Consider the following 13,351-nt stretch of genomic DNA (forward strand, 5'->3'; position numbering starts at 1 on the left):
CTCTATCCATCAAGATTGCTCTTACACTCCACAGAGGCAGAACATAGATCCCACAGGGCACTCAATGCTGGAGTCAGCAAAGCAGCACTTAGCAAACAGAGAAAGGCTTTTTTATAATGTGCGAAGTATTCAGGGGCAGTCATTTGCCATGCACTAGAGGGAATAAATTCCCTTTGAAATACCATTATTATACAGCAGTACCTAAAAGAGAACTTTGAGCTATTTCAGAAATAGAGGCTGAGAATTTCTATAAACAGCATTAATGGGCCGGATACAAGAAAGTGACATTGCAACAGAGGCTTGTATGAAGAAGAGTGGGATGTGCAGAAGAAAAGAGGTGCTATTCTATTAGGTCTTCTCCAGTTCTCCAACTTCTTGAATAAAGAAGTGGAGATTCTTAATGGAATCCCATTTATTATCATTTATAAATTTAAATAGTTATATTAGACAGCTATACATTGACCTGTACATGGTTCCCATTCTATAGTAGTGTGAGTTTGGACATTTTTCAGTAAGGCCTGATTTAAATCACCTTGCTGGTATGTTTATAGATAGACTCCACGCTGAGTAGATTGCACTTTATGGTTAGAGTGGTGTATAGGAGGGCACCTGGTAAAGAGCATTCCTAATAAATTTTTGTCTGGAAATGCTAATTATATAAGCGCAGTGGTTGGCTGTAAAAGGCCAGCATTTAGTATCACGCATAGGTTTAAATTACAGTTTGTCTGGTCTCAACACTTCTATAAACCCTTGGGCTTATATTTCAAGTCCAATTTGGTCCCTTTGGTTTCTGTAAAAGACAGAATTACACATGATGTTATGAGCCCCACAGGTCTGTCATCATTGATTCTTTTCTCTCTCCTGGTACTTATAGGCACAAACAGCTGCCAGCCTATGGGATGCATACTCAGGCCTGTTAAGTAATCAAGCCATGATCCTGGCCATGAACTCCAGGTATAATAAGCTTTAATGCTCTCATATCACTGATTGAATACCTTTTTAAAAATGTAATAGATACATATCAAAAATGTGAAAAATAAAAATTTACTCCAAACTCCACCACCCTAATTCAGCAACTATTAGTTCTTTCTTTCTCATGTTCTTTTTAAACCTTTCTGTATTGCATGAATAGGCGGACCATCTAACTATTGCAGAATCATAAGCAGGTTGCACATTCAATTTTCTATACTACTTTTCATTTTTGCTTTGTCTTAATTTTTAATTTCTCTGTAAAATCATATTTTCATTTTAATGGCAATGGAATAGCCCCAAATTTTGACATTTTCTAAATTATATTATATTTTACCAACATTATGATAATCATCCTGGTACATAAAAGATTGTATCTGCTCTGAAATACTGCCTTGAAATACCATTCTGAAAGTGAGGTTCCTGATTTAGGTGATAGGCAACCATGAAAATGCCCTGCTGTGGGGGAATCCTCATTGGTCAACAGCTCCAGCTGCTGCCTGTATAGACTTACCAGCACGGTCTGTGAGGTGTCACTTCCTGTAGGCTGATCTCACCAATGACCCATAATGGTAGGACAAATAACTCCAATGGGTGACTTCAGCTTGAGGGATTGCCATCAGCCAAGCTGAACCCTCCTTGGAACTTGCTGCAGTCCAAGACTCTTCCTATCCTATTCCTCCTTCCTTCCTTCTCTTGGAAATCTCTTGTACTTCTAATCTTGTTTTGGCATCTGCTTCCCCTGAACCCAAAGTAATGTAGATGAGATGAACCTTCTTAGAGTTTTTGATTGTGTTTTCCAGAAGAACTGCACTTATTAATAAGTGTTTTGTCAAAGCCTAGTCACCTAGAAGATACTCATACATGTATACATAGATCCATATAAACAAAAGTTGGCATACTGTATTATATTATCTTACAGGTTTCATGGAAAGGCAGACCCTGGATTAGAATCCCCTTCTCCATATTTTAATTTAATTTTTTGGTCTACTTAAATGTGCTAAAAATCTCCCACATAATGGTTTTTCCTTTATTATTTAAAATTTGTTATAGATTTTGCTTTTCATATTTTGACCAAGTATAATTTGGTACATAAAGATTTACATGTGTTATACCTTCATATATACTTGTATAATTTAATAATATAAATAAATTTTATTTGTTACTATTAAACTCATATAATAGCTTACTTCTTTTTTTGACTAATTTAGTCTTTATTAATTATTATTTAGTTTCTGCTTACTCTTTTGCTTGTCTTTTTTTTGTTGTTGTTATTGGAGTATAGTTGATTTACAATGTTGTGTTAGTTTCAGGTGTACAGCAAAGTGAATCAGTTATACATATATCTACTCTTTTTTAGATTCTTTTCCCACATAGGCCATTAGAGATTATTGAGTAGAGCTCCCTGTCCTATACAGTAGGTCCTTATTAGTTATCTATTTTATATATAGTAGTGTGTATCTGTCAACCCCAATCTTCCAATTTATCCCTTCCCCCTTACCCCGTGGTAACCATAAGTTTGTTCTCTACATCTGTAACTCTATTTCTGCTTTGTAGATAAGTTCATTTGTACACTTTTTTTAGATTCCACATATAAACAATATCACATGATATTTGTCTCTCTTTGTCTGACTTACTTCACTCAGTATGACAATCTCTAGGTCCATTGATGTCACTGCAAATGGCATTATTTCATTCTTTTTTATGGCTGAGTAATATTCCACTGTGTATACATACCACACCTTCTTTATCCATTCATCTGTCAATGAACATTTAGGTTGCTTCCATGTCCTGGCTATTGTAAATAATACTGCAATGAACATTGGGGTGCATATATCCTTTTGAACCATGTTTTTCTCCAGATATATGCCCAGGAGTGGGATTGCTGGATCATATGGTAGCTCTATTTTTAGTTTTTTAAGGAACGTCCATACTGTTCTCCATAGTTGCTGTAACAGTTTACATTCCTACCAACAGTGTAGGAGGGTTCCCTTTTCCCCACACCCTCTCCAGCATATATTGTTTCTAGATTTTTTGATGATGGCCATTCTGATTGGTGTGAGGTGATACTTTATTGGAGTTTTGATTTGCATTTCTCTAATAATTAGTGATGTTGAGCAGCTTTTCATGTGCTTTTTAGCCATCTGTGTGTATTCTTTGGAGAGATGTCTATTTAGATCTTCTGCCTATTTTTTTGATTGGGTTGTTTGTTTTTCTGATATTGAGCTGCATGAGACGTTTGCATATTTTGGAGATTAATCCCATGTCAGTTGCTTCATTCACAAATATTTTCTCCCTTTATGAGGGTTGTCTTTTCATTCTGTTTATGGTTTCCTTTGCTGTGGAAAAGCTAAGTTTAATTAGGTCCCATTTGTTTATTTTTGTTTTTATTTTCATTACTCTAGGAGGTATATTGAAAAAGATCTTGCTATGATTTATGTCAAAGAGTTTTTTATGTTTTCCTCTAAGAGTTTTATAGTATCCAGCCTTACATTTAGGTCTTTAATCCATTTTGAGTTTTGTTTTGTTTTTTTTTTAGAATTTCACTTATTTATTTATTTATTTATTTATTTTTGCCTGTGTTGGGTCTTCGTTTCTGTGCAAGGGCTTTCTCCAGTTGCAGCAAGCAGGGGCCACTCTTCATCATGGTGCGCAGGCCTCTCACTATCGCGGCCTCTCTTGTTGCGGAGCACAGGCTCCAGATGTGCAGGCTCAGTAGTTGTGGTGCACAGGCTTAGTTGCTCCATGGTATGTGGGATCTTCCCAGACCAGGGCTTTAACCCGTGTCCCCTGCATTGGCAGGCAGATTCTCAACCACTGCGCCACCAGGGAAGCCCCTTGAGTTTATTTTTGTGTGTGGTGTTAGGGAGTGTTCTAATTTCATTCTTTTACATGGAGCTGTCCAGTTTTCCCAGGACAACTTATTGAAGAGACCGTCTTTTCTCCATTATATATTCTTGCCCCCTTTGTCATAGATTGGGTGACCATGGGTGCATGGTTTTATCTCTGGACTTTCTATCCTGTTCCACTGATCTATATTTCTGTTTTGTGCCAGTATCATACTGCTTTGATGACTGTAGTGTTGTAGTATAGTCTGAAGTCATGGGAGCCTGATTCCTCCAGCTCCGTTCTTCTTTCTCAGGATTACTTTGGCTTTTGTGGTCTTTATGTTTTCATACAAATTGTAAAATGTTTTATTCTAATTCTGTGAAAAACGCCATTGGTAATTTGATAAGGATTGCATTGAATCTGTAGATTGCTTTGGGTAGTATAGTAATTTTCACAATATCTTGCAATCTGAGAACATGTTATATCTCTCCATCTGTTTGTGTCATCTTTGATTTCTTTCATTAGTATCTTATAGTTTTCTGAGTACAGGTCTTTTACCTTCTTAGGTAGGTTTATTCCTAGGTATTTTATTCTTTTTGATGTGATGGTAAATGGGATTATTTCCTTGATTTCTCTTTCTGATCTTTCATTGTTAGTGCATAGGAATGCAAGAGATTTCTGTGCATTAATTTTGTATCCTGCAACTTTACCAGATTCCTTGATGAGCTCTAGTAGTTTTCTGATAACATCTTCAGAGTTTTCTATGTATAGTATCATGTCATCTGCAAACAGTGACAGTTTTACGTCTTCTTTTTCAGTTTGGATTCCTTTTATTTCTTTTTCTTCTCTGATTGCCATGGCTAGGATTTCCAAAACTATGTTGAATAATAGTGGTGACAGTGGACATCCTTGTCTTGTTCCTGATCTTAGAAGAAATGTGTTCAGTGTTTCACCATTGAGAATGATGTTTGCTGTGTGTCTGTCATATATGGCCTTTATTATGTTGAGGTAGGTTCCCTCTATTCTCACTTTCTGGAGAGTTTTTATCATAAATGGGTGTTGAATTTTGTTAAAAAGTTTTTCTGCATCTATTGAGATATTATACCATTTTTATTCTTCAATTTATTGATGTTGTGTCTCACATTGATTGATTTGCAGATATTGAAGAATCCTTGCATCCCTGGGATAAATCCCACTTACTTGACCATGGTGTGTGATCCTTTTAATGTGTTGTTGGATTCGGTATGCTAGTATTTTGTTGAGGATTTTTGCATCTATCTATGTTCATCAGTGATATTGGCCTGTCATTTTCTTTGTTGTAATATCTTTATCTGGTTTTGGTGTCAGGGTGATGATGGTGTCATAGAATGAGCTTGGGAGTGTTCATTCCTCTGTAATTTTTTGGAAGAGTTTCAGAAGGATAGGTGTTAACTCTTCTCTAAATATTTGATGGAATTTGCCTGTGAAGCCATCTGGTCCTGGACTTGTGCTTAGTCTATTCATATTTTCTATTTCTTCCTGGTTCAGTCTTGGAAGGTTGTACCTTTCTAAGAATTTGTCCATTTCTTCTAGGTTGTCCATTTTATTGGCATATAGTTGCTTGTAGTAGTCTCTTAGGATTTCTTATCTTTTAAATCTTTTTTTAAACTTGCCATTATACTTATTATTTCTCCTTTTCTTTTTTTTTCATAATGCATTTATTTTGCTTACGTCCTTCATGTCTTTGGTTGTATTTTTAGTCCTTTTAAAATCTTAAATTATATGTTTAGTTTATTTTTTTCCCTCATTTTAAATAAGAAAAAAATCTTGACAGTATTTAAGTACTTTAAATTTTCTAATTTTTAAAATAGACTTCTCATTGTGATTAGAGAATGAAATATATATCCTTTTATATTTTGAAACTTTCTATGGCTAAGTATATGGTAAATATTTGTCAGCATTCCATGATTATCTGAAAAGATAATCCTTGTTATCTCAATTAATACAATTTATACCTCCTTATTAATTATATTAAAGGTCTCTCCTTTTGCAGAATTTTTATTTTTATCTACCATATACTAATAATTGAATGCTTAATCATCTCCTATATCTGTGTCTATTTCTCCTTAAATCTTTAATAATTTAATAATTTTTCATAAAATTATTATATATTTTAATAATTCTGTTTAATAATTTTTCAATTTTGTTTCTGTGTGGTTTGAGAGCTTTTGTATTAATAACTATTTCTTTTATTATTTTATAATGATTGCATATATCTCTCTTAATACTCTTTCACTTGAATTAGACTTGTATCATATTAATATAGCCTTCCTGATTTATTTCTGATCATGTTCAGTATAATTTTCCCATGCTTTTATTAGGAGGCATCTACTTTCCTTTATTCAATTGTGATTCTTGAAATTATACTTGTAAAAATTTTGCTTACTGATCTTATATAATACTTATTGCTTCATAATAGGAAAAAATAAAAATTTTCAATAAATATTTAAGTACATTTGGCTTACCTCTACTTCTCACTTCACTTTAATATCTGAAAAAACATTTCACTCAAAAATTTAACAAAAGCATACAGTAATTTGTGAGGGATGCTTATTCTTCCTTCTCAAGTTTCTTTCTATACCACCTGGTTATATATCTTGGAATATAAAAAAGGCTTTACACTGCCATTCTTATTTCTAAGATGTCATTGTTTGTAAAACACATTAGTAATTTAATACTTGTTCTTTTGAAAATCAATTACATGTAGCCCAAAAAACAATGTATACTTGCTGATAATTCCCGATGTTGACCTATACATTTACATTGGACTTTCTTCTTTAGTATCACCAATATCTGACTCTCACCCTTCTTCACACTTAAAATGTGAAGATTCTTTAGTCCATAAGCAGTTATGAATGGCATTAGAGTATCACACTACTATCCTAATCCTTGTTCATGACATGGACCATTTTAGCATTTTTAGGACTGGCAATATGATTTCAAAGTACATTAAAAGACACTATTTTCTATTTTATCAAAATATTAATTTTGCATTTTTCTAAACAAAATCATATATCTCTAGAAACTACAACTGAAAATACTACTGGAAGCTTTTGATAGGTAGCTGTTCAGAGTCTGAAAATCCATTGCCCATGAATAAGTCAAATCAATCCTCCCAAGATTTGAAAATTATCTAATATAATCCAAGAAATGTCATTTCAAACAATGGATATCGGATATTTAGGTCTTCTTCTCCAGTAAAGGAAAAAGATTCTGAGTTCAGCACAAGATTTCCTACCTTACCAACTATATTACCATCGTTTTTAGAAAAATTATTTTTAACACAAAAAAATCAGGAGGCACTGTTATCCAGGTCACACTTATTGAAGGAACAATAGCTGTGTCACAACTTATCTTTTTAGCTGCTGATGGGAAGGTTTCTTTTGCCATAAATTGGAAGATGTATCCCAATATCAGAAACATTAAATGTAAGAAACATTGTATCATGGACTAGAGAAAATGTGGCAGTAATATATTTCAACTACCTAAATCTCAGCATGGCTTTATGGGCTTGGCTGTGTAGGTAACCACCTTTTACATTATTATGTCTATGCAGAAATATATTATGAACTCTAAATAACAGATTATAAATGATTTTTACCAAAAAATATGATTCCTTTATTTTTTTAATTTTTTAATTTTTTAAAATAAATAAATTTATTTATTTATTTATTTATGTCTGTCTGTGTTGGGTCTTCGTTCCTGTGCGAGGGCTTTCTCTAATTGTGGCGAGAGGGGGCCACTCTTCATCGCTGTGTGTGGGCCTCTCACTGTCGCGACCTCTCTTGTTGCGGAGCATAGGCTCCAGACGCGCAGGCTCAGTAGTTGTGGCTCATGGGCCCAATTGCTCCGCGGCATGTGGGATCTTCCCAGACCAGGGCTCAAACCCGTGTCCCCTGCATTGGCAGGCAGATTCTCAACCACTGCGCCATCAGGGAAGCCCCCAATTCCTTTATATTTAAAGCACCATTGTTATTTTTTCACTAATATTTAAAACCCATGTTATATAAAGCCGAAAGTTGGGCCTCATTTTCTAGTACACTGTCGCTTAAACTAAGAAAAAACCCACTAAAGTTAGGTTGTATCTGTTCTTTCCTCAATTTAATAATTATACCTTTTCTTGTCAGCTTCGTGGATCCCTTATTGCAATATGAAACTCAACTGAAGATAGTAGAATTGTCGTTTAAAATGGCATTTGCTATACCAAGTCTTGACAAAGTGAAAGAAATTGGGAAGAATGAGGATGACCAAGAGGACCTGGAGGTAAGACTTGCTTCCTTTAGTCATGAGACATCGTCATGTACCACAGCAATCCCACAGAAAGTCTGTCCAAAAGTTGTAATCTTTGTTTTCTCCTTCATTCTTTTTATATATAATAGATAAACAGCATATTCTAGCACTAATCTCTATCCCTGGGCTCCTTGTGAATTCTATAACCCATGGGATTTAAAGGATTGTATAGGATCTATAGGAACAAATGGGTGAAGAGATTTTGGTTAATTTGTTTGACAAAAACAGCAAGTTTACTGGCAAGGGCTGCAAAGAAGGAAATAGGAGCTAAGAAAAATGGAGGTAGGAAGAATCCTGTAGTAAGATCAGCAACATCTGTGGTTTTTATTTCTCAGCATAGCTACACAGTTCACTTGCTCCGTAAGGTATTAAAGCAATTCATGGCATATTGTATTGAATGAGGTCTCATCTCCAGAGCTACCTCTCTCCTTTCTTACCTTCAGTTTATGGGGAGAACTCAGGACCCCAGGATGCAAAACTATAGGCATTGGTAAAATTTTATCTAAGGCTGGCTGGCTGGTTGTGCAAATTTCTTGTTTTTCAGAATTTATACCGAACTATTTTAAACATATTTGAGGACACTCTTCTGATCTTAGTGTCTAAAGACCTCTACAAACTGCAAATCTTAAAGGTAAAGGGAAAATAAGTATTCTCATTTTCTTGTCATAAATCTAAAGGGTATACTATATTTTACTTATTATTTACCATTTGCCATACTTACATCTCCTTCAAGTATTTGGCAGCTGAAAATTTTTCTTTACCTTTCAGAATGTGTCATTATCTCCCAAATAAAATCACTTCCTTTTATTTGAATTACAGAGACACAATTTTAAGAATCCAATTTTGGGAGAATGGCAACAGACACTTAAGAAGCCAAGGGTTATGTAGCAATGTAAGAGTAAACACAATACGGGGTAGCAGAGCATACGATGACTGGCCTAAACCACCTTCAGGTCCACCTAACAATGAACCATATTTTGATAATATCTATATGCATGTTCTTCCCTAACAACCCTGGGCTAAGGAATCCCATGAGCATCCTATATTCGCAGACACCCTAGTATCAAAGGAAGTTCTAATAACCATCCATAACCCTACTTTTCACATCCAAGATTTGACTGTGTTTTTAATGTGCCAGGCAGAGACAGAGACTGATCTGGCATTTTATGACCTTTAATTTTGCATTTTTAACATGATGGCATCAGGAGGCAGCTGTCTGAAAATACTGAGAAACTAGATTTACTTACTGTACCATGAGAATCATGGGATTTGCAAATCATAAAATACATTCAAGGAAAGAAGCAGAACTGGTATATATGAAGATTAGGAGAAATGGGGGGGATAATAAAATATACTGAGGTAACTTCTGCCTAATTTAAGCCAAATATTTTCCATGCATTTAAAACATTTTAACCTCACAATCCTGTAAAGTGGTTATTACCCCATTATTACAACCCTCTCCCCATGTGTGCTCTTTCTACCACCCTAGGCTGCTTATTGAGGATTTACTCTATGTCAGGCACTAAGCTGAATACTTAATATATAGGTTTTTAAATTTAATCCTTAAAATAACCCTATGAGAAAGTTAAAATTATTTCTCTCATTTGCAGATAAGGAAATGGAAGCAGAGAGAGGAGAAATAATATGTGTGCATCTAATGAGTAGAGGACCTACTCTAACTTGGGAGCCTGTTACTTAACCACATTGTTCTTTTACCTACCACATCTAGAAACTCCCCTGATCCTCAAAAAGAGTTGACCCTCACTCCTGGAAAAGGAATAGGCTGAGCGCCCTGAGATTTAGAGACTCTTCTGCCCTAGGAAACAAACTTCAGAACAGTTTTACACAATGGGAGCAAGAGAAGGGGATGAGATTTGGCCAACCATTGGCATAAATACTAATGACTCCAACAATCTGTCTTAAGAAGTCTACTAATGGTGTAACATGTAAGGCATATGTAGTCTTCTTCCTTCCTTAAGTATCTGAGGATTTAGAACAAATAGGTAGAAGCTACAGCAAGACAGACCATATTTAGCAATGAATCAAAATTAGCAAGAACTTTCTCATCGAGCTGGCTCCAGGAATATACTCTAAACCATGAGTCAGAAAATATCTGGATGGTAAATTTACAGAGGCAATTCTGGGATAAAATGACATTTCAGGATCAAATAACATTTGATTCTTTTTTAAAACTGCAAATCAGAGCCTATGGTTTTAAAAAGAGAGAGAATATGTATTGTGAAAGAAAAAGAGAAGGAGAAGCAGCTGATGATAATCAGCCTCATAGCCTCATGTTAAACCTTTCATGATGCCTGGCAAAGTGACTGTTATAGTGGATATTGGTAAATACTTGTTGGATAGAATTAAATAAAATAAAACCCAGGTGTAGCTATATGGCAGATGAAGTATTATACTAGACAGTAATATCCCAGCTTATTGTCATATTTTTAAAATAAATAGAGGATAGGTGTGAAACCATTGGGAGGATATGGGGAAACTTGACTTGGTGAAGGTGGTGATCAGAAGAAAGGGACCTGTGGAAATGGGAACACCATGGTTCTAGGATAGTTCTTGTGTTTTCAACAGGAAATGGCTGTGTGGATGAGTGAAGATAATTTGTACATGCAGGAGAGAGCCATGGTGATCATCAGCAGAGTGCTAAGCTTTGCATCCAGGAAAGTCAAGGGATATGTAAGTCACAGAGTAATCATGCCACGTGCTTCTGAAGACTGCATTTCCGCAGTGCTGCTTTCCAAGTCTTGGGTCTAGAGAGTGTTAGATGCCTGCTTCGTATTATCATACTAGTAGGTTGGGATACTGGGAAAGGAGTTAATATCCTACATGACTTTATGTCAATTAGGGCAGAGTTTCTCAATTGATTAAGATGCCTCATGCTTTCCACAAACAGTATGAGTGTGTCAAAACCAGGCTTTTGCTGACTCTCTGGATTCTCCTCTTTGGACCACAATCAATGTTATTTGTAAACTTATAAATTCTTCCATCCTTACTTTCCTTCTTATTTCTCTCTTTCCTAGAATATTTTTAAACCACCATTTATTTTAAATGTATAACAAGTAATTCTTGAGTACTTTCATTGTAAAACATGCTAAAGACATAGCAGAAATCCTTCTTTACTATCCTCTCCACCCCAATCTCATCCCTAGCCATGTCTGTGTGATGTGTGTCCTGCCAAACAGCTACGTACACATACAAATATACATGCACACGGATATACATAGCTTTGTTACTTAGTTTTTCTTTATTAAAGTTACATCATATTTACATATGGTTCTGCAATTTGATTTTTTCACTGAACAGTATACCCAACAGATACTTTCATAGATTTGCTTCATTATTTTAACTACAGCTTATGTCTTATAGTGTTGATGTATTATGATCTACTTAACTATTCTTCAGTTGATGAACATTGAGGTATATTGTGGGTTTTTCTACTTCAAACAATACAAAAATGGTCATCCTTTTGCATGTATGTGAGTATGTACTTAGAAATGCTAAGAAAAATAATAGGCCAAAAAGTATGAATAGGTTAAAGGTTAGTAATGCACAATTGTCCTTCATTCTGCATTCCTGTGAATATTAGAGTACCCATTTCCTCAACCTTCACAAACACCTGGATATTATCAGACTTTTTAACTGTTGCCTTTCAGATGGAGAACAAATAGGTATCTCATAATTGCCAATATTTACTGAGGTTTCCTATATTTTGAATAACACTATTGCCTGCCTTCTAAGAAGCCTCAGACTATCTCTGAACATTTTTCTCTCTTATGGATACTGTATTTTCAGTCTCTGTTCCATAACTCACCCTTCACTGTGATTTTTAAACATACTCTACTAATTGCATATCTGATTGCTTAAATCAGTTCAGTTCAGTATGAAGGGGGTCAGAAACATGCATTTGTGACACTATCTTCATGTATCCATTTCAAATACTTGTACAGTCTCTAGACATATTGAGATGAAAAGCCTAGATCAGCCTTATAACATAGCTGAATTTTTATTATTTTATTTAAAATAAACTTTGGGAGACAAACCCATGCACTTATGGTCACCTAATCTATGACAAAGGAGGCCAGAATATACAATGGAGCAAAGATATCCTCTTCAATAAGTGGTTCTGGGAAAACTGGACAGCCACATGTAAAAGAATGAAATTAGAACACTACCTAACACCATACACAAAAATAAACTCAAAATTGATTAAAGACCTAAATGTAAGGCAAGACACTATAAAACTCTTAGAGGAAAACATAGGCAGAACACTCTATGACATAAATCGCAGCAAGATCTTTTTTGACCCACCTCCTAGAGTAATGAGAATAAAAACCAAAATAAACAAATGGGACCTAATTAAACCTAAAAGCTTTTGCACAGCAAAGGAAACCATAAACAAGATTAGAAGACAACCCACAGAATGGGAGAAAATATTTGCCAATGAAGCAACTGACAAAGGATTAATCTCCAAAATATACAAACAGCTCATGCAGCTCAATATCAAAAAAAAAAACCAAAAACCCAATCAAAAAATGGGCAGAAGACCTAAATAGACATTTCTCCAAAGAAGACGTACAGATGGCCAACAAACACATGAAAAGACGCTCAACATCACTAATCATTGGAAAAATGCAGATCAAAACTACAATGAGGTATCACTTCACACAGGTTACAATGGCCATGATCAAAAAATCTACAAACAATAAATGCTGGGGAGGGTGTGGAGAAAAGAGAACCCTCATGCATTGCTGGTGGGAATGTAAATTGATACAGCCACTATGGAGAACAGTATGGAGATTCCTTAAAAAACTAAAAATAGAACTACCGTATGATCCAGCAATCCCAATACTGGGCATTTACCCAGAGAAAACCATAATTCAAAAAGACACATGCACCCCAGTGTTCATTGAAGCACTATTTACAATAGCCAGGTCGTGGAAGCAACCTAAATGTCCATCAACGGAGGAATGGATAAAGAAGATGTGGTACATATATACAATGGAATGTTACTCAGCCATAAAAAGGATTGAATTTGTGTCATTTGTAGAGACATGGATGGACCTAGAGACTGTCATACAGAGTGAAGTAAGTCAGAAAGAGAAAAACAAATATCATATATTAACGCGTATATGTGGAATCTGAAAAAAAAAATCTTATTTACAAAGCAGAAATAGAGACACAGACGTAGAGAACAAATGTATGGATTCCA

General features: G+C 35.1%; 1 protein-coding gene across 1 annotated transcript in view; it reads left to right on the top strand.

The window, feature by feature from the left end:
* The first annotated feature begins 262 nt into the window (after positions 1 to 262).
* The window catches only part of MROH9 (maestro heat like repeat family member 9), a 69,270-nt gene continuing 56,181 nt past the window's right edge, over positions 263 to 13,351 (top strand). The window contains exons 1-5 of the mRNA XM_059929695.1: positions 263 to 337; positions 875 to 954; positions 7,965 to 8,100; positions 8,672 to 8,758; positions 10,714 to 10,818. Coding sequence (XP_059785678.1) covers positions 263 to 337; positions 875 to 954; positions 7,965 to 8,100; positions 8,672 to 8,758; positions 10,714 to 10,818 — 483 coding nt within the window. The remainder of the gene's footprint in view (positions 338 to 874; positions 955 to 7,964; positions 8,101 to 8,671; positions 8,759 to 10,713; positions 10,819 to 13,351) is intronic.

This window comes from Balaenoptera ricei, chromosome 1 (genome assembly GCF_028023285.1).
Source record: "Balaenoptera ricei isolate mBalRic1 chromosome 1, mBalRic1.hap2, whole genome shotgun sequence".
NCBI classification, from domain to species: domain Eukaryota; kingdom Metazoa; phylum Chordata; class Mammalia; order Artiodactyla; family Balaenopteridae; genus Balaenoptera; species Balaenoptera ricei.